Source organism: Hydra vulgaris, chromosome 12, assembly GCF_038396675.1.
Source record: "Hydra vulgaris chromosome 12, alternate assembly HydraT2T_AEP".
NCBI classification, from domain to species: domain Eukaryota; kingdom Metazoa; phylum Cnidaria; class Hydrozoa; order Anthoathecata; family Hydridae; genus Hydra; species Hydra vulgaris.
The window spans coordinates 69105001-69128213 of NC_088931.1; the positions used below are offsets into that span (position 1 = coordinate 69105001).

The window sequence follows — 23213 nt, forward strand, 5'->3', positions numbered from 1 at the left end:
AAATTATTGACTTGTAAATTAGTGATTTTTGGAGGTAAAATAAAGACTGTGGCCCAAAATCCCGAGTAAAAAGTTTAATTGTATATCATTATTTCATCTTAGGTCTACTGAAAAAAATTAGATTCATCAATTGTCTCTCTAATACGTGATCAAAATTTTAAAATGGTGTCTTTTTAGAAAAATTTAAATTTTGTAACAAAAGCAATTAAAATATTTTGTAAAACATTTATTTGAATAAAACATCAAATAGTGTTATTTATTGACTAGTTTAGGATATTTATAGTCATGGGCCAAGGAAGACGCCCTCCCCTCCCACGGAAGGCCCCCACGCCGCCCCCCCCCCCCATCTCTCTAAATTTTTTTATTTATTTTTTTTTTACATAAAATGAAAAAATAATAGTTGATTGTTAAAATACATTTTAAAAACATATTTTTTCAGTTTAAGTTTGAGAAACAGTTTATTTGCGTTACTTCAAATCGATAAATACTTACCTCTTATTTCAAAGATCTTTTTACGATTTTAAGTCATAAATTTTAAAACCAAAGATATTAAAACGTTTTTAAAACCTTTTGGCAATCAATATCTTTATGTAGTTTTAGACTAATATAGTCATTGACATAATAAGATGGGAGTGATTTGTGATTTATTTAAACCCCCACCCCTCCTTCTCAGCCTACAATTCAAGAATTTGAAAAAAATAAAAGACATTTTAAATGCAAAATAGGTTAATAAAATAAAAACAAAATTATTTTAAACATAATTAATTTTTTTTTGTAACCAACAGTTTATATTCTTCAAATCTAAATCAGATATGTTGTATGTACGACCTGATATTGTTCGCGGTGTAGAAATTAGGCATATAACTTCAGAATTGAGCACCCAACACTTATCAGTTCTCATTGGCTAAAAGAAGTTTTTACCTGGTCCATGTGGATGCATGAATCTGACTTTTATATCAAGCTCACTTACATCGTCAGCAATCCCTACCCACCAAAATCCATCATTAAAACATGCAATATAATCCATTTTTTTAATATTTAATGAAATATCTACATAATGTTTGCTTTTTGGAATGATATCAAATATTTCAGTGCATGCATCAGTACTTATTTTTTTATAACTTACAGTGTTTGGAGCAATTGGAATAAAATGATGATACATCCTTGTGCCAGGAACTGTTCTTCCACCTGAATATCTTTTTTCTAATTGTGCTCGTGTTTGATCAATTTCTTCTTTTGAAAATAACTTAAAATAAATTCCATTTATCTTGGCTTTACAAAAGGAGTACGTTAAATTAACATCTAAAATCTGCCCAGTAGTTATTTGTTTTAGACTTTCTTGACATATTACTCTTTTAACAGTCCCACCAATACCATCACAGGGGGATTTACCATGACTGGTAGCAAAAAATACCCATTCAGCATTTAAATCAAAGTTTTTACTGTGATGACAAAGATTGATAAAATTTTTAAAATTTTTAAATTGTGCTGCACAACCATCGGAAAAGTATTTCACACTTGATACATCAGGTAGATTTTCTTTGATATATCTAGTTATATCTTCCTGAGTCTTGTAAATAAATCCTGTGTCATGATCAACATCTTCTGAAAGGTAACAAAAAGATTTATGTTTGAGAAGTTTGTTCTCTATAAAATAAAGTACAATTGTATAAAGTGAGCATTGACTTTTGCTCCAGTGATAACTTTGAACCTCATCCTGAACAACTTATTGATAGTTTTCAGCAAAATCTCCTAAAACGAAGCATTCGTTTTGGTTAAGATTTTCTTTACAGTTTTTTAAGTATCTACTTTGTGTTTTTGCAATATATGAATGAGTGGTAAGGTTGTCAATGCTGTCACATAATAAATCATTAAATTCATCTAGTGGCAATGACTGTGAAAGTAGTGTTGTACGATCGGTACTCTGCCATTGCTTAAATACTACATCTTGTTCATGCTCATGGTCCATAAACTCCTGCACTAAAAAACTTTTTAACACTTCAATACCAGGGCATTGGTTACATCGATGCAACATACATTCTGCATTTTCAAGAGAGCAAACAATGAATGCCATGAAATCTTTATAACTTTTATTCCACCTAATGGCATCAATGAGAAATTTTGTATTTTGGTGATGTATGCAAACACATACATTGTGGGTACCTGACGCATTAGTTGTAATACACCATTTAGGTTTAAGAGTACAAAATTTTGACAAACTGACTTTGACGTTAGGGTAGTCTTTTTTAAATGCAACATGTAATTCATTAAGATTGAGTAGCAATAATCTTTTTTGAACATGTTGGTTTTTCTTAATACTTACATAATCTTTTTTTCCTGGCATCATTCTTGAAAATTCATCACTTTGATAAAAGTTAATCACTAAATTAACTGTTTCTGGTGAAAGTGGGTTTCCAGTTTTTTTTCCGGGTAATGATAGAATTCCATTCTCATTTTTAACTTTTCTTGCTGTTCGAACAAGATACTCAGACACTTCAAAGTAGCTTGATATCTTTTTACGTGTCCATGATTTTGGTGCGAGTGTTAACATTTGCACCTTATGGCAATAAGAGTCAGTCTCTGAAATTTTATTTTTTATTTCATACATTAAAATGTCTAGATCATGGTCATTGTTAATGTTGTTGTTTAAAATGGGGCTTTTTATTTCTGTTGTTAAAAAAGTTTCTTTAATATTATATGCTAATGAGACCATTTTTGCAACTCTGTCAATAGTGTTCTCAAACTTTTGTTTTGCTACAGGCAATTTGCTGTGTTTTGAAAGACTTTTTAGTTTGACTGGTGAAATTCCAAGCAATTCTATAGTGGTATCTAACTTAATTTTTTTCTCACTTTTGGATTCCCATTCCTCCTGTGAATTTAAATCTTCATCAGTTTCTATTGCTTTTTTGTAACATTTACTGCATAATTTCCAACCTGGGGTTACATAAACATTATTTTTTTGCAAATAGTTTGCCATGTCTATGGAAATCTTTATATTACCTAAAAAACAAATTTAGTTTTACGTGGTTAAAATAACTGAAATTATCAAACATTTTATAAATAATAAATTGTTTTCTTTTAATTTCCATATCAATTCTGTTGTAAATAAGGTAAGATTACCTTTTATAGCAATTTTTTTACTTTCCTTGTGTGTTCCAAAAGGATTGCAACACTTTGTAATTTTTCTCTCAAAATATTTTCCATAGAATTGCTCATGATAACAACATATAATTCTTATTGAACTATATTTTTCCTTTAAATTTGCTCGCCATATTATTTCTTCTTGTTTTTCACAAGGAAGATCTTTAAATTGAACAAAACCTTGTTTTCTTGAAAATCCAGTTTTGTGGCAATGAATTTTAAGACTTTTTCCAATGTCACATTTCTCCATATTAATTATTTTTATTATTTATTACCTAACAAAATAATATAAAAACTATAAAATTAAAAGTAATTCTTTAAGAAAATACAAACAAGTAAATACCTTTAAAAAGAACAAAACAAAACTTATGTTTGTTTTTTATATAAAAGGAGGTTTTAAGTCACCAGTTTGAAATAATGAAAATTTTTTTTTTTTTAAAATTAAAATTAATGTTTTTGCATTATTTATTCATTTTATGCAAAAAAAAAAAAAAAAAAAAAAAAAATATAGGGAGATTGGGGTAGGGGCGTAGGGGCCTCCCGTGGGAGGGGAGGGTATCTCCCTTGGCCCATGACAATAAATATCCTAAACTATTCAATAAATGACACTATTTGATGTTTTATTCAAATAAATGTTTTACAAAATATTTTAATTGCTTTTGTTACAAAATTTAAATTTTTCTAAAAAGACACCATTTTTAAATGCAAATTTTGATCACGTATTAGAGAGACAATTGATGAATCTAATTTTTTTCAGTAGACCTAAGATGAAATAATGATATACAATTAAACTTTTTACTCGGGATTTTGGGCCACAGTCTTTATTTTACCTCCAAAAATCACTAATTTACAAGTCAATAATTTTGAACAAAATTGGACAAATGAGGCATTTCTTGAGATAATCGAGTCTTGAGGGTGCTTTTTTTGGATTACTCAAGTTAAAATCTAATAGAGTACCAAATTTTAGGAAACTTCCCCTAGCCATTATGAAGATACTGTATGTCAAAATTGCTTTGTAGTCGCTTCAGAAAATCACTAATCAGGCTGCAAGCAACCACTATTAGAGTTAGAAGTTACTGGAAGAGAAAATATAAAGTTTATAGAGCAAGATAATGATTGACAGATGATTTAAAAGATTGAAAGTTATATGAATCGGGAAAGCAAGATTAAGGAAGTGAATTCCAAACAACTGATATTTAAGGAAAAAAAGTAGATGAATAGGAATTTTTGGAGCACTTAGGAAAAGTCATAGTAAAATTATGAGACTTAATTAAAAGAGGAGTAACAGGAGAATGAGTTTTGGTAGATGGCACAAGAGACTCCAGTGATTTAGATCAGTGCCTATTATAGTATTAATAGAAAAGAGAAAGAGAAGCAAATTTATGACAATGAAATAATGGTTGGAACTTGGCTGCAAGAGCAGCTCCAAATATGTTTGCAATGTGTTTTTGCACCTTGTCTTGAATAGAAAGGGCATTATTGGAAGATCTGCCCCAGATATGGTAACAGTCTTCCATACAAGGACAGATTTAAGATTTATAGATTTAAAGAATAAAATCCGGAGTTAGAAAGTGTTGAGCACAATAAAGAGATGCAGCCTCAGCAGATGTTAATTTTGCAATGGATTTGGTATATGGTTTCCAAGAAAGATTGCAAGTAAAAGTTAATCCAAGAAGATGAAGGGTAGATAACTTATCAAGTATGTTATCGTTCACAAATAAAGGCAGATCTAAATTATTATTGGATATGAAGAAGAATGTTGTCCATTAAGGACAACTTGTACTACGATTTTATCAATTTGTTGTTTTCATGTTTGGGGCAGGGGAGGCTAAAATTTTAGGGGCTTTTTTGTTTCCGGGCTCCAATCATCGCAATTTTTTGTGAAGCATTCTTATTTTTTATGTATATATATTATATATCGATATATATATATATATATACATATTTATATATATATATATATATAAATATATATACATATAAATATATATATATAAATATATATATATATATATATATATATATATATATATATGTATATATATATATATATATATATATATATATATATATATATATATATATATATATATATATATATATATATATACATATACATATACATATTCTCTTGCATGGTCCTCTTTAAGTTTTTACCATATAATGTCAGTTTTAGGTTTTTTTAAAAAAAAATTAATTTTAAAATATATTTGCCGAAATAATTTAAAATTTATTTACCGGAAAAACTTTTTATTTTCTTTTATTTTTCTATTATTTAGTAAACTGCTTACCCCAACTAAATCCTCAGTCAATGTAGCAGCACTCTGTTGCTAGTCAGACTATAAGATAGTTGATGTGGCATTACTCCGCGTATGTTTTACAATAAAAAAACAAAATTAAAAACATTCAGAATATTTTATTTTAAAAAAATAAAATAAAAACATTCAGAATGTTTCAAAAAACATTGGGGTCTTTTAATTTGCGTTTTTCTGGTGTTTAAAGAAAACATTAAATTTAATTAGTTTCCTTAATTAAATTAATGCGATTTTTTATAATCTTACCTTAATTTTGTCAGTCTAATAACCTTAGACAAGTGAAGAACTGTTTTTTACCACAAACTGTATATCTAAGCCATAAGCTGTATATTGTGCAACTCATGATATAGGATTCTTGTTGGATCTTACAGATCCTACAAGAATCCTATATGATGAGTTGCACATGTCCCCGCAGGACTTACAAGAATCTTTCTGAAGGATCTTGTAGGATTTTGAGGAATACTTATAGGATAAGGTAAGATCTACAAGAAAATTTTAAAAGATCTTGCAGGACTAACATATGATTCTGATAGAATGCTGTATACAAACTTTTGATTCATAGAAGAACCATAATATTTAGTATTATAAAAACTGATATCATAAATCTAATAACCAAACTAATAATATAAGGAATTATTTCTTTATATTGAATGGAAGGACAATGTTATTTTGTCTTTTTAATTAATGATAATAGGTAAATTAAAGTTTGAATGAACATTTCTTATTAAAATAAAATTTCCTTTTGTATAAAAATAAATATGTCACATATTAAAAACTAAATAAATAGTATAGCAGATATTATTTATTTTAGTCTTTTGAAAGACAAATTTAGATATATATATATACCAGAGAATAGACACATAGATACCTGACATAAAGATATATATATATATATATATATATATATATATATATATATATATATATATATATATATATATATATATATATATATATATATATATATATATGTATATATATATATATATATGTATATATATATATATCTATATATATATATAAATATATATATATATATATATATATATATATATATATATATATATATATATATATATATATATATATATATATATATATATATATATAACAGACACAGAATACAATATAAAACTGTATACAACATGTAATGAACAATCAGATAACAATGAAGATGCACCTAAATGTGATAGTTTGTAGAAAATAATATACCATTTTGTTTACAGAAAAGTTGCATCATAACAGTATAATAATTAATAGTCACAAAATCACAATTGCATGGCTGATGTCTTTTGTTTTTTATTGTCAATTGTCTCTCTACTTTATAGATTGCTTAAATTGTATTTATAGTTTGTATAGATTGTGTAGATTGTGGTGGGGGATGGGGGTGGGGGTGGGGTTACACCCCCTAGGATATCATTCTTTCAGTCCTTGGATATCCAAGGGGTGAACGTATAATATCCTAGGGGCTGTACCCTCCCACCCACTCCAGCCTGTACCAACAGCCTATAAAAAATAGGTGAGCCTTAAAGCTACTGCCCTATAACACTGCCTACATAAGCATGCCCTAATAAAAAATTAACTCTCAGCAATTCCATGGGCCTCAAAGGTATGACTTGTCATATAATTGTGTCCAAATTTGCATTTGGCGTAATCAATTGCAAATGAATTTGCGTTGAACCTGTTTAAAGTGTCTAAACATCTGCTTTGCCTATCTACATCAACAAATGCATCCTATAAGTATTGAAAAATAATTATAAAACCATTTTGCTGAAATTGCCAAAAAGACAACAAAATTTAATTTCAGGCAAAAAGATTGGCACTACAGTTGATCTACTTACATCACTCTCAGTTGCTTGATTGGGTCAGCCTTCGTATTGAGCAGATTTACAGTTTCTCGCTGTAGCTGTTAAATTGACCATAAAAGACAATTAGTCTCTTTTCTGATTCTAATGAGCTCACCTATACAATATAATTTACAATTAAAAAAGAGCATAAAAACTACCAGCATGATCATCACAATTATTCATAAATTGAAATCATAAAAATTACATACTATTAGATTCCTGCAACACCTTTGTTTGGTTATTGATAGCTGCAACTGAAGCTAATGCAGGAAAATGTATGTAAAGACTTTTGAAATAAATAGACAACAAAAACAACAAAGATGAAATTGATCAAGTGTAAGAATATATACAGTAAAATCTCTCTAATTCGAATTTTATGGGGAAAAATAAAAGTTCGAATTAGAGAGATTTTCGAATTATAGAAAGTTGATTTTTCTTAAACGCATTTCATGGTGACTTTGCATTTAATCGAATTATGGAGGTTTTCGAATTAAGGAGATTCGAATTAGAGAGATTGTACTGTATTACTTATAAAGCTAGGGCATAAATCATTCATCATGATCATAATTATGATCATTATTATCTTTATGATTTCAATCATGATCATGATCAAGATTGTCATGATCATCATTATGACCATCATCATGATTATGATTATGATGATAATCATGATCATTGATGATCAAAATGATCATTTTTTTGATCATCATGATGAACTTTATTATCATCATCATGGTCATTGCCATATTCATGCTCATCATCATCATCATCATCATCATCATCATCATCATCATCATCATCATCATCATCATCATCATCATCATCATCATCATCGTGATCTTCATAATTATCATTATGATATTCATCATCATCATCATCATCATGGTTTTCATCATGATCATGATTATGATCAATATCATGATCATGATCATCATCACCATTATCATCATAATGACAATCATAATAATAATCATCATGATCATGAATATGATGAATTCAAGCCATTACTCCCATATAACTCAAAGTTTATTAGTAACCCTTAGTAAGAAAATTTGTCAATTATTTTGGCAGTTTTAAGAAAAAAGACATTAAGAGAAAGCTTATGTGATGCTGTTTAGGTCTAGAAATCCATAGGTTTTAAACAAGTTTATAATACAAGATTTTTTTTGACATTAGATGAGTTAGATTCTAAGTGATGGTTATTTTAGTTTGTTATTATTATAGTATATTGTTACAGTTATAGTTAAGTTTATTATAAGTATTATATGTTATAAGTCATATATTAAGTCATATAAATATTATATGTCATTATAAGTGCTCTATATTATTATTGTTATAATAAAAGTTGTTTTTATACAGTTAAACATGCATTTTCTCCCAGCCATATCTTTGGTACTATTCTCAATTCTAATAAAATTTGAATGTATTATTGCATAGGCAATATTTCTGATACTTAAGGGTTTCCTGCTTAGTTTTCAGAAATTTCAGGTAGGAAAATTTTTTTTTTAATTTAAACAATAGTCTATCATATTTATATCTTTAGATTGTACTAATCGAACACCACTTGGAATGAGAAATGGATTCATAAAAGCTAATCAACTTACTGCTTCATCAATATGGAGTAATCTGAAAACATACAACCCTAATCTGGCGAGGCTAAATAATAAAGAGTGTTGGTGTCCAAATGAATACGGATTGTCATCATGGTATCAGGTAAAACTTAAAGTTAATTATAAATTTTTCAATTAGGTTTTTGACCTTCTTGTACTATGGCTGACATGCAAACTGCTGTTGCTGAAAGATTCTATTGTGCATGATGTAGACGGAGGCGGCAAAGCAAAGGCTAATGATTTTGACATATCTAAAGCTTTCGAAAACATTTTGAAATCAAAAAATCAGTGCATTTATTGGGAACTCGAGGGAGAATTGAATTATTTTGTTAATCTCAAAAGTTGATTTTATTAATTTTATTAGTGCTGTCAATCTTTTTTCAAAATTATTTTTTATATTTAAAAGGTTACATGTAGTTTAGTGATACCCTCTTTGTAAAACCTTTCAAAAAAAATAAAAAACAACAACTAGAAGCTGTATCTCCAATTTAAAACATCTGTGTGACTATGAAAACTGGTTTGGAAACCATATATCAAATCCATTGCAAAATTAGCATCTGCTATGGTTGCATCTGTTGCTACTTTAAGCATGATGCAACCATAGTGGTTGCATCATGCTTACCACTTTCACACTGCAGATTTTATTCTTTATCTCTAAAAGTCTCAAGTCCGTCCTGTATGCAATACTGTTGCCATATGAATCAGTGTTTTTTAAAAGGGCTGATTCGCTCAAAACTCGTTTTTGAGAAAATTAAAAAAAAACTCTTTTTATCTTTAATAATTAGGTATATAGAAATTGTGTAATACATTTTTTAAATATGTATGCAAGAGTAATATCTTAGATAACCTACAATTTGATATTTATTATAACATTTCGTTTGTTAATAATTAACGTATCGAATTTTGAAAAATTGGCTTTTTAAAAAAAATCAAGTATTTCAGGTAGAAAAAATAATTAAAACTCCTTAAGAACTACAACTATGTACTTTAAAACAATGTTTTAATGTGTCAGTAATAAATATAATACATACTTTAAAACAATGTTTTAATGTGTCAGTAATAAATATAATACATATATATGAATTAATAACTAAAATACCTATTAGTAAGCATCAAGTCTTAGCATTTTATTCTTGATTTTTCTCAAAGTCTCTGTCAGAGAGATTATCACTTTCATTAGTTGGCCAGGAGTACCACTCGTTATAAAATTTGTTGAATTCATCAGCAATGAATTCTTTTAATTTTTTACTGTCTTCCACCTTCATTTTTTTCAGTGTAACTTTGCCACTTAGATAAGCTAAACTATCCACCTGTGGTCAAGTACCTGTATGTTTGGACATAAAAAAATTATGACAGACCAAATCATGAATATTGGTGAATGACTTAATGTTGCCTTTTTTATCATTCTTATGTGCAAAATGAAACAGGTTATTAATAGAAAAGTGAATATTCTTTTCTTTTGGGTTATTTTTACCCTTGGTTTTCTGAAGAAATTTTTGAAGAAATGCAAGATTCCTATCGCAAGCGAGGAAACTGTATAGGGTTTGATTTTTATTTTGTCCACTACAGTTGTCACAAAACAAACATAATATATTATACTTTGGTGGAACTGAGATCAAAAAATCATTTAAAAAAGTCGTAACTTCATTAGGCCCTTTTCTTCCTTGACCTTCATGATACATGTATACATGATTTTTTTCTTCTTTAATGTTATGAATAGAAAAAACATTGAATGATAGATGTCTCATGTAGTTAAGTTTTTGAACAGGTATGCTTATCGTCTTTATTTAGTCAAATTACAATAATAGAACATGCTCCTCTTTTTGAGCCATCTTCTGATGTTTCATGTTTGTACTCAGCAATTTTTTAATCAGCCTGTGCTGCTCTTTTAGCTACATTATTGAGATTTGGTGATTTCAATTTAAGATTTGATTCTTTGCACTTGCAACAAGTGTCCGCTTGTGAGCGCCCGATCCGAAAGTTAAAATTTATTTTAAAATGGTTCCAATAAAAAGACTTGCTTACTTTTAAATCAGAAATTTATCACATTGTCTTTATATTTAAACTTACATTGAGGAAATATACTTTTGGCCTTAATAATGTGATTCCATGAGTGGAAATGATCTTATGTGATTACTAACAATGTCATAAACATTCTGAGAAAGACAGTAATACCTTTTCCTCTTTTATCTTTAGGGGTTATTCCAATAACCTTAAGGTTTCTTATTTTCCGTAATCGTTTTCACTAATACTTAGGACAGATAAAAATGCACTGCAACTTATCTCTATGCATACATTGCCTAGAACCACATGATAGGAAAAGCTATTAAGCCGCTTTGGTTTTTTAAGATCCTTTTTATGTGGCACCCTTTTTTTAACTTTAGTGACATCTATTAATCCTTGAATATGAAAATCTTGTTTGTCTTTGCTTTTTATGTCATAACATTTGGAAAAAATTAGCCTCTCCAAAGTTGTCTAAACACTTTTTATTGCACCTTTAAAATGAAATCAGAAAAATTAATGTACAATTAATACAAGCTAGAAAACATTTTTTCATAAAATACACAGCATTTCTATAATCTTAAACACAGAGCAACATTGCTGCAAAGGTTTTAGGGAAATAGACCAAATCATTTTAAGAGTTTTTGACTTTTTAGTGCCTATGTTATACTCTCAAGAACTATATAGGCCTAGGCTTACTATAACAGGATTTATCTATTCATTGTTTGTTATCTATCTGTATAACAATATTATCTATTCAGTGATGTTATCTATCTGGATAAAAAATCATGATTTTTTTAAAAAGGGCGTATTTGAAACAAATTCACCTTTTTAATAAAAATCAAAAACTTTCAGGTGGTTTCATTTGCGTAAGAAGATAAAATTTAAACACATTTTTAACATAAACTGATGAAGCTATTATAGAAGAATACAAAACACACAAAAAGCAAATTTCAAAAAAAATGTCAAATCAGCCTTCTTAAAAAACACTGATTCATATCTAGAATATATCTTCAAACTATGCTTTCTTTTTTAGACAAGGTGCAAAATCATATTGTAAACATAGTTGGACCTACACGTGCAGCCAATTTTCAACCATTATCACATTGTGGTAATGTTGCTTCTCTTTTTTCTAAATATACTATAATAGGCGCTGCTCTAAAGAGCTAGTGTCTCTTGACACTAGCTCTATATAGCAGCAAAGGATGAATTTTAGTGCCATCTACAAAAATTCATTCTTTTATTGTGATTGTTCCTAAGTACTCCAAAAGTTCTTAATTGTCTAGTCTTTTTCCTCGAACATCAGGTTTTTGGAATTCGTTCCCTTCATCTTGTTTTCCTGATTTATATAATTTGTAATCTTTCAAGTTGTCTGTTATCTTGCATTATAAATTTCATCTTTTGTCTTCCAGTAACTTCCAACTCTAATGGTGATTGTTTTCAATCATTTGATATATTAAGACCTTTTCTGGGTAATAATTCTTCTTATATTTTAACTTTTATAACTTATGTTTTAAAGCCTATTTTGTTAAATATGTAAAAATAAATATATTTACAATCAATTTATTTATGATAAATAAGTTACAAAGTAAAGTGTAATATCGATTAAACGGACTGAGAAGGTAAAGTTTAGTAAAAATATTATTTATTGAAATACATTTTAAGCAATAGTCACTTATATGCCAAACATTAAGTAATTATAAACTATAAATTAAAAATTGTAAAAGTTAAACATAAAATAATAAAAAGAAACAAAATGAAAAAGAAATATTATTTTAACTATATCATTCACTATTATTAGACTTATATAACATACTGTTATTATAATTACTTGTTTTGTTTAAACTTGTTTTTTTATGTTTAGGTTCAATTTGAAAAAGTAACAACTGTTAATGGTATTGCACTTCAAGGTGATGGAAACACTCCGAAGAACTACATAAAAAAGTTTTCTTTAAATTATTCTCTCACAGAAAATGGCGACTTTGTTGATGGCCAGGTTTTGATACATTTTTGATTTAAAAAATTTTGTTCATATAATTAATATAAATTTATAAAATATTTCATTTTAAAAATACTTTGTTTTTGTAAAAAATTCCCTTTTTCTCAAACATTTTTAAAAGGAGATCAACACAAAAATAAAATTTAGTTTTAGTTATAATGCTAATGAAAGATATATTTCTATATGAAGCTAAAATGTATATTTTTATAGTCTTTTAAAATTTTAATAATTAAAAATGTAAAATTTACTAAATTATATTAAATGATTTCTTACTTTCATCAGTCTTTCATGGGTGCTTTACAATAAAACAATGGCAGCGGATTAAAAGTACAATTCTCTAAGCAAAACAACACAGTTTGTAAAATAACACATTTAGTAGTCCAATAAATACAAATTAAAAGTATTTCATCTTTTTGAAACTTGAGCTTCTTGTTAAAAACTTATTTCTATAACTTTTTTTTATATTATATCTCTATCAACATATTGTAAAAAATCATTTCCATTGAATTACTCTATTTCACATTAACCTTGTTTTTTAGAATTTGTTGATTTATTAAGCTCTTGATAATGTCTTGAAACTAAAAGTCTTCTAAATTAATTTGATACTTAACTTTGATAAGTTTTAATTGTATTCTTTTTGATACAGTTAGTTTTAATTTAAACTTTACAGTATGACAATTCTCTATACACCTATTAATATATGGGTTGTAAGTTCAAGTTGTTTCTCTGTAAGTTAATTATTTATTGTAGGTTAAAGTTTAACTTGTTTCTCTGTAAGTTATTTGTTTATTGTAAGTTAAAGTTCAACCTTTTTTCTATGCACTTCTTCACTTCTTTGCCCTTTTTTACACTTCTTCGGTCTTCTTCAACAATTGTTTAGGAGTTTAGGGTTGTGAGTTGCAACAACAACAAAAAAAAACTTGAGTAGCCTCCTTTGATAATAGTGACCCTCACAAGAGCCATTCAAAGGAAATTAAAAAATGTATATATTTCAAATATGTTAGTGACCTTTATAAAAAAAGTGCTCAATGTTTTTAATGAACAGAGCAGTAAGAAGTTGGTAAAAAATATACTTATTAGTTTTTGTTATTAGTTAGATCATCTAATTGTTTTATAATTTTAATTATAAAATCATTAGATGATAAGTATGTAATTATTTATTTTTTAACGTCAGAGTTTTATGTTTTTTTTATCAAGTATAGTTTTAAATATCTATTACCAACACTTTAAAAGATAATGTTATGTACTATTGTATTTCATTAACTTATCTTCAGCAGTCCAAGTAGTGGCAACAATACAAAGTTAATGTTATTAAATGGCGTGTAATTTTGTTGTTATTTTTTTAGTATGAAATTAGTAACTTTAGTTACACACAAGACAAAATTTAGTATTAGCAACTTTAGTTATACACAAAACAGAAAAATAAAAACCATCTATTGCTAAAATAATGGTGCATTTGCGTATAGCTCTTGATAATTTTTTTGAATGATTACAAGATCTTTGTACCAGAATTTTGTACTCAAGTTTTGTATGTAAAATTCAGAAAGCATAATGCTTCATAAGACTTGCATTTTTTTATGGGCAAGTTTATTAAAGGGCTCTAATTTTATTTTAAAAAAAATCTATATGCTTATGCTTTGTTACAAGAAATGTGCTTTTAATGGCCGAATAGCGATTAGAGTAGTTAAGAAGATTGATTAGTATTTTTTGATTTTGAACTTTTTTATAATATTTTAGCATTTTTTTTTTAAATTATGGTGGCCATGAATTTTCTCTAGTTGTTAAATTTTTAAAAACCCCTGGTTTGGTTTTGACTATCTATTCTTTTAAATATTTTAAAGGCAATCAGACAAATCATTAATAAATGTTAAAAAAATATTAATGCATGCATCATTGAGGTTTTTAAATAACTATTAGTTATTAAGTTACTTGCAGCATTCTTTAAATGATTTAAGAAAAATTGAAAAAGTCAAATGAAACAACGGATGGTTTTTTAATTTAATTGAAACATTTCACAGTGAAAACTGACTTAGTCTAATAGTAAATTATTATAATAAGATGTTTTTGTTTAAGAAAATGATGTTATTTTGCCAACATTGTCTTTTAAAGCAATTAATTGGATATTGGTACAATCTTTCATAAAAGTTTAACATTTAGAGACTAATAAACATTTAAATAGACGTAAGGTGCATCTTATCTTGTTAAAGGTTTTAATCTTAAAGTTGGACATATGGAATAGCATTACTTCTTACACATATATACGCAGCTTCTCTTGAGCTTAGTGAACTGTTTATTCAGTGAAATTTTGCCAATAACAGATATCAATTGAATAAAGAAATTAAATATCTTCTTTTGAAATTCTACTAATTTTAGTAACCATTATATCCAGTAAGATTCTAGAAGAAGTTTTAAGAGATTTGATTTCTTAAATAAAAATAATACGCTTTCAACTCATCAACAAGATTTAGTTAAGAACAACAAGTTTATCGAGGCACTAAGCATCTTTTTGTATTGTTTAAATAGTTATGCATGCACGAGTTCAAGAACAGTATCTGCTGGCAATAACATTGCATCTTCTCTGCTGAGAAAATCCACTGCTAGTTTTGCTGCCTCTTAAGTGACATGGAATGACTCAAAATCTATTCAGAATAAAATTTATTTTGAAAACCTGCAGTCTTGTATTAAGGATCAAGTAATATGGCTACTGTCAACAGTTTATTTTCTTCAATATTTGGATAATCTGGACAATTTTGCTCAAATCATATTACTTGCATTTTTTCTACATTCACAGTTTGAATGTTATTTAAGCCTCAATTTATACAGGTGTTTTTTAAAGCTTCTGAATATTTGGTATGAGATTTTTTAGTTGGGATCTAAATAGTGCAATATTTATTTTAAAGTCCTCATTACTAGGTAATGTTTATGTCAATATCAATAGTGATAACATATTATCTGTCATTTAGTAATAATTTTATTGCTAATTAGGTTCTTTTGTTGATGTTTGAAATCAGCTTTGTTTGAACATTTTTTTCTAATGGTATTTAAAAAATTTTTGAAAGATGGTTTATGAATTTAACATTCAAACATTTTGTTTTTTAATTTATATTAATTTTTATAGCAATTTTTATATATTTTCTGAAAATGTTAATCCTGTATAAATATTTTAAAATAAATTTGTTATTGTTATTAAGTTGTTGTTTGTTTGTTTTAAAACAAACGACAACTCTTAACATTATGTCATTATTACATAATTACAGTTGAGCAAAACTTGTAATTATGTAACAATGAAATAATGTTTAGAGATGATGTAACAATTATGTAATGTTTAGAGATGATGTAACAATGGGAGATTTAGTGGAGCATGACAAGCTCTTAATATTCTTGTTATTTTTAGCAATATTTAAAATTTTATAAAATAATTTATGTTTTAATAATTTATGTTTAAATAATTTGTTTAGTGGCTAAAAATTAATTTCTAGATGGTAGGGGCTGCGCGTAGAAAGTCAAAATTACCACGCAAGATATTACGTGTTTTGCTGGATGATGGCAGTTTTAAGCTTCAGCCCCAAAATGCTTTTGAAGAGACCGGAGGTTACTTTCTTTGTTCTTTATTTGTTGTCTCTTTATTTTGTTTGGTTTAGTAAAATAATTTTATGTATACTAGGTATCAAATATAAATAATGAGGATTATGATGATGAAAATCATACAAAAATATTGAGGATGATATGTTGATCATAATCATGATAATGATGATCTTCATTATCATGATCAATAATATGATCTGCATCATCATGATCATGATTATCATTATGATGTTGATCATGATTATAATGGCAGTGATGATGATTAACATGATAATAATCATGATGATCATCATTATCATGATTTTGTTACGGTTATGATCATGGTAAGTATGATGATAATGATGTTTTTTTAGATGAAGAATCAGATAGCCAATTAAGCAACGATATACAATGTTCTGATGAGGAAGAAAAAAATCCTGTTATAAACAACGAAAATGAAGAAGGGAATGAAAATTTTGTAGATAATAACTCTGAAAAATCTATTTCGGATGAAATACATTTGAAGCCATTAGATTTGGAAGAAGAAGAAAAATTTGATGTAGAAAAGAAAAACTCAAAGAAGGCAAACAAACATCAGCATCCTGAACCCAACTCTGAATATCCATACCAATGTGATGTTTGTGATTTGCTATTTAAAACACTAGAGCTCTTATCTGACCATCAACATACAGTTCATGACAGTAATCAACAGTTTGTATGTCGATACTGTTCAAAGAAGTTTAATGATAAGTATAACATGCGTAAACACGTTTTAATACATGTTGGTGAAAAACGACACAAATGTTCTTTTTGTGATAAAGCATTCTTGCGCAAAGACCATCTAAGAAGTCATTTGCACACTCATTATAATCGTAAATATGGTTGCAAAATTTGTGGGAAAGGGTTCAGAACTATGGATATGTATGAAAGACATTCAAAAACACACAAAGATCAAAGTGCTTGTAAAGACAATTTGCAAGTTTTTACTCTCAATAAAAAAGATATAATATTACAAAGTGAAAATCACCTTGATGAGGTTATAAATAATAAAATTTTATCAGTTACAAACATTTAAAAAAATAAAGCTGATTAGTGTTAGTAATATTTAAATATATTATTAGAAAAGAGAAAAATTTTAGTTTAGTTTTAAAAATGGGGTTAGAAGTAGACAAATCAATGTTGTGCAAAATAAAATTATTCCATAGATGTAGTATGCAGTAATCAATACAAAGTTAATTATATTTAGTTCTATGGAAAGGTTAATTTAGTAAGCTATTGTATCATAGCATACATTTTTTTCCAGGTTTAAAGGTAATAAGATCTCTAAAAATGAAAGGGGGTAAATTATTTTTCCACATATGATATGTACATATGTGTATATATATATAAAATACTCCTTTTGCTTATATTTCCATATATGTATTTATAAAATACTCCTTTTGGAGCTGAAAATCAAGGGTGAATTTATTTTAACAAAACTAAAGGACCAAGATACTACAATACCTTCTTTTTTTTTTGAGTCTTTGATAAAAAGAATTTCTGAACGAAGAAATATTAGAATTGCAGGATTTTTAAGATACTTAGGCACCAAATCAGTATGATCAAGCTAAAAATGATTATATTTTAAACTATCCTAAGAATAAAGAGTGTCTAATTATAGCAAGAGATATTTATTATCTTCTTTTTTATGACCATAAAGATCCTATGCATTAAATTTTTTACCATGATCATCAGTTGAAGCAGATAGATGCTTTAGTGTTGATGGACTTTTTATCACTAAGTTGAGAATATCATTGAGTGATAAAATGGTATTATGTTTATTGCGTTCAAATTTAAAAGTTTTGTTATATTTTTCTTTATATGGTTATACTTATATAGTAATATAACACAAAAATGTATGTAAAATTTATGTTTTGAAAATAACTAAAATTACTTAAAAATACTTAAGTTACTTAAGTAATTTGAAAAAAATTGCTTAAATTTATTTAAGTAATTTTTTCCCCTTACTTGAACACCCCTATATATATATATATATATATATATATATATATATATATATATATATATATATATATATATATATATATATATATATATATATATATATATATATATATATATATATATATATATATATATATATATATATATATATATATATATATATATATATATATATATATATATATATATATATATATATATATATATATATATATATATATATATATATATATATATATATATATATATATATATATATATATATATATATATATATATATATATATATATATATATATATATATATATATATATATATATATATATATATATATATATATATATATATATATATATATATATATATATATATATATATATATATATATATATATATATATATATATATATATATATATATATATATATATATATAATATATATATATATATATATATATATATATATATATATATATATATATATATATATATATATATATATATATATATATATATATATATATATATATATATATATATATATATATATATATATATATATATATATATATATATATATATATATATATATATATATATATATATATATATATATATATATATATATATATATATATATATATATATATATATATATATATATATATATATATATATATATATATATATATATATATATATATATATATATATATATATATATATATATATATATATATATATATATATATATATATATATATATATATATATATATATATATATATATATATATATATATATATATATATATATATATATATATATATATATATATATATATATATATATATATATATATATATATATATATATATATATATATATATATATATATATATATATATATATATATATATATATATATATATATATATATATATATATATATATATATATATATATATATATATATATATATATATATATATATACATATATATATATATATATATATATATAAGAATAACTGAAAAGAAATTACTGGACAAAGAGAGAAAATTTGAAATCTCAAGTAAGAAATAACTGTTCAACTTTGCAATGGTATCTTTTAACTATGGTAATCAAAAACAATATAAAAAAGAAAGAGCTTTCAATCTTTAAAACTCACGAAAAGAAATTATGTTCTCTCACAAAATCAGCAGTTCTTCCTTTTAAAAATCAAAATGTTATTCAAAATCTATCCTCATATACATTACAACATGATGAATTTGATTTACTAAACAATGGTCTTGGTTTCGCTTTGCCACCAGCGTTTATAAAAAAGACGGATGCATTCGCTCAATTTGATTGTATTTTGCAATTTCTTAATAATCAACTGAAAAACAACGATTCAAAACCTCAACTTAAAATTGAACTTTCCCATTTGGCTAACAACTACGTATACAAATACACTCCATCTGAAAATTGTCTAAGAAAACATAAAATATTAAAAAGACTTCGGAATAATGAGAACATTGTTATTACATGACCAGACAAAGGAAATGGTATAATTGTTCTTAATAAAATTGATTATATAAATTCATTACATAATATTATAAGTAATAAGACTAAGTTTAAAGAATTTTAAAGAGGATCCCTTACAAAGTTTTCTAATATACCGTTTACAAGGGTATATTAGAAAACTTTATACGGTTAAATGTTTTAAAAAAGACATTTACACTAAAATTTATCCTGTAGGATTTCCGCCTGCAAGAATTTACGCGTTACCTAAGATGCACAAAGTTAGTAAAGATAGTTCTCTTCCAACAATTCGACCTATCATCTCAACAATCGGAACATATAACTATAACCTTGCCAAGCATCTCTCTCATTTATTGTCTCCATATATACCTAAACAATTTTGCATTTTAGACTCATTTTCTTTTATTGAAAAATTAAATCAAATTAATGGAACTAATAAATTAATCGTTTCATATGATGTTGAAAGTTTGTTCACGAATATTCCCCTTAAAGAAATCATCAACATTGCAACTGATTTATTTTTTAAAGATAAAACTAACTCAAAACGTTTTTCAAAAATTCACTTTAAAAAATTACTTCTGATTTCCACATCCGGTTCACATTTTCTATTTGGCGGAAAATATTACGATCAAACAGATGGTGTTGCTATGGGTTCTCTTTTAGCGCCCATCTTAGCTAATATTTTCGTCGGATATCATGAACAAACATGGGTCAAAAATTGCTCCACCTTAAAAATTACAGCACCATTTTTTTATAAACGGTATGTGGATGACATAACTGCTATTTTCAATTCGGAATGCGAAGCTCTAGAATTTTTAAAACACCTCAATAAACAACATAAAAGTTTGAAATTTACTATGAAAAAAGAACAAGATAACCAGATTGCTTTTTTAGATGTACTTATTAAAAAATCCAATTCTTTTTTGACTTCAGTTTATCACAAAAAAACGTATACAGGTCTTTTACTAAATTGTTTTAGTTTTATTCCCTCTGGCTACAAATTTGGACTTTTTCGTTGTTTGATTGATCGTAGATTTAAAATTAATAATTCTTGGGTTGGTTTTGATAAAGATATTAAGAATTTATCATTAGTTTTACAAAATAATAAATTTCCACAAAAAATTATTGACTATGAAATTAAATCCTATATTGAAAAGAAAATGAACCCATCTGTGTCTAACATTGTTAATAGCTTAAATATAAGATACTTTAAGCTTCCATACATTGGAATGTACTCTTATTACACTAAAAGGAAAATTTCAAAAATTGTTCATAAATATTGCAAGGATATTCTAATAAAATTAGTTTTCACTACTAATAAAATACAAGATTGTTTTTGCTTAAAAGAGTCACTTTCTAAACTGCTTAAATCTCATGTTGTCTATAAATTTTCTTGCGCTGGCTGTAATGCCAGTTATATTGGAGAAACCTCCAGACACTTGGCAACTAGAATAAATGAGCACCTTAAAAGTGATAAACAATCTCATATATTTAAACACTTAAATTTATCTCTTAATTGCAAAAATTTGGCTAACTGTGATTCTTTTGAGATTTTGGATAATGCCCCAAACAAACACAAATTAAAGATAAAAGAAGCCCTCCACATTAAATGGGAAAGTCCCTCACTTAATAAACAAGCTTTACATTATACTATAAACTTATCTATTTAATTTTACTGTCAGTTTATTTATATATATATTTTTTTGACAGTTGGTTATTTTAATTGGTTATTTACCGAGTTATTTTGTAATAAATATATTGGTTTATTATGTATAATTTTTTGTCCGTTAATATTTCTCTGTAAAGACTTCTATTTTTTAATATATATTTCAGAGTTTTTTATTATTGTAAAATAATCTTTTGAAAATGTAAATAAAATTTTACGAAACATGTCAAGAATAAAAAACATCGTGTTATTTTTAAAAATAATTACTTATTTTATGCTATTACGACGTTCAATATATGTATATATATATATATATATATATATATAAATATATAATATATATATATATATATATATATATATATATATATATATATATATGATTATTATATAGTAGATTTTTGTAATTTAGATTTATAATTTAGTTATATGGCCTATTATACATAACTCTTTCTAATATTTTCAAGCATTTTGGTAGAATAGAAATGGGACGGTAATTGCTAACCATAGCTCTGTCATCTTTTATAAAAATTCAGATAATTTGCAATTTTGATTTGATTAGGGAAAACTTCTTGATTGACTAATACTTTAAAATAATTTCATTAACTTATCTAAGTTTAACTAATTTCCTAAGTTTCACACTAATTTCTATTGGCAAAAGAACTAAGAAACATTAGTCAAATTTTATTTTCCTTTGATATTTAAAAGCTACCCATGCCATGCATGCCATGCATGTCCATGCCATGCATGGCATGGACATGCTGCAAGAACTAGAACTAGAACTGTGAATTAAAAGAAACAAAATATTTTATAAATAAATTTCTTTTCATTAAAAGACTTAAAATAAATATGATTTTAAAAATTTCAATTTAATTTTGAAGGAATCTAAAATAGTAAAACATAGAATGTATAAATTAGCTTCAAAGAAATGTAAAATAGTTTTGCAATATTTATTAAAGAAATTTTTTTTATCATCTGCTGACTAATTCATTACACAAAACAAGTCTCTACATCATAGATTAGATGTCAAACAAATAAAAAACTTTTTTTCTTATAAAAAAAAAAGGGAAAAATTAAAAAATAAAAGATAATGTTAAGTAAAAGATTGTAACAAGAAAATATAATCTTTTTTTAATACAAAACAATAATTGTTAAATTAGTTTAAATGATTTTTTATGCGCTTGAAAGTTAAATTTTACTACAACGAAAAACTTTAAAATACACTTGCAATTTATGTTTTAACTATTTAAATATGAAAGTTATGTTATAGTTAGCATTTATAATCTCACAAAAAATCATGATATATATATATATATATATATATATATATATATATATATATATATATATATATATATATATATATATATATATATATATATATATATATATATACAATATCAGGCCTTGTTTTAATTCGATCAATTTTCATTAAGTAACTTTATAACATTTTTTAACTTTTAAATTATTCTATAAGCGGTAAGAAAAACAAAGTAATTAATTTTATAAAAAACCACATTAACTTTTGAATGACGATTAT

At 25.6% G+C, this 23213-nt stretch overlaps 3 protein-coding genes across 4 annotated transcripts in view; 2 read left to right on the forward strand and 1 right to left on the reverse strand.

The window, feature by feature from the left end:
* Window positions 1–14342, forward strand: part of LOC136088470 (uncharacterized) — a 27718-nt gene extending 13376 nt beyond the window's left edge. Inside the window, exons 2-3 of the mRNA XM_065812229.1 lie at window positions 8847–9016; window positions 12779–14342. Coding sequence (XP_065668301.1) covers window positions 8847–9016; window positions 12779–12928 — 320 coding nt within the window. The 3' untranslated portion in view covers window positions 12929–14342. The remainder of the gene's footprint in view (window positions 1–8846; window positions 9017–12778) is intronic.
* Window positions 1–23213, reverse strand: part of LOC136088960 (uncharacterized) — a 159409-nt gene that overhangs the window by 105037 nt on the left and 31159 nt on the right. The window lies entirely within an intron of this gene.
* LOC136089124 (zinc finger protein 782-like) lies at window positions 16351–17552 on the forward strand. The gene is made up of 2 exons (XM_065814850.1): window positions 16351–16504; window positions 16852–17552. The coding sequence occupies exons 1-2, from the start codon at window positions 16393–16395 to the stop codon at window positions 17550–17552; spliced, it is 813 nt and encodes a 270-aa protein (XP_065670922.1). The 5' UTR covers window positions 16351–16392.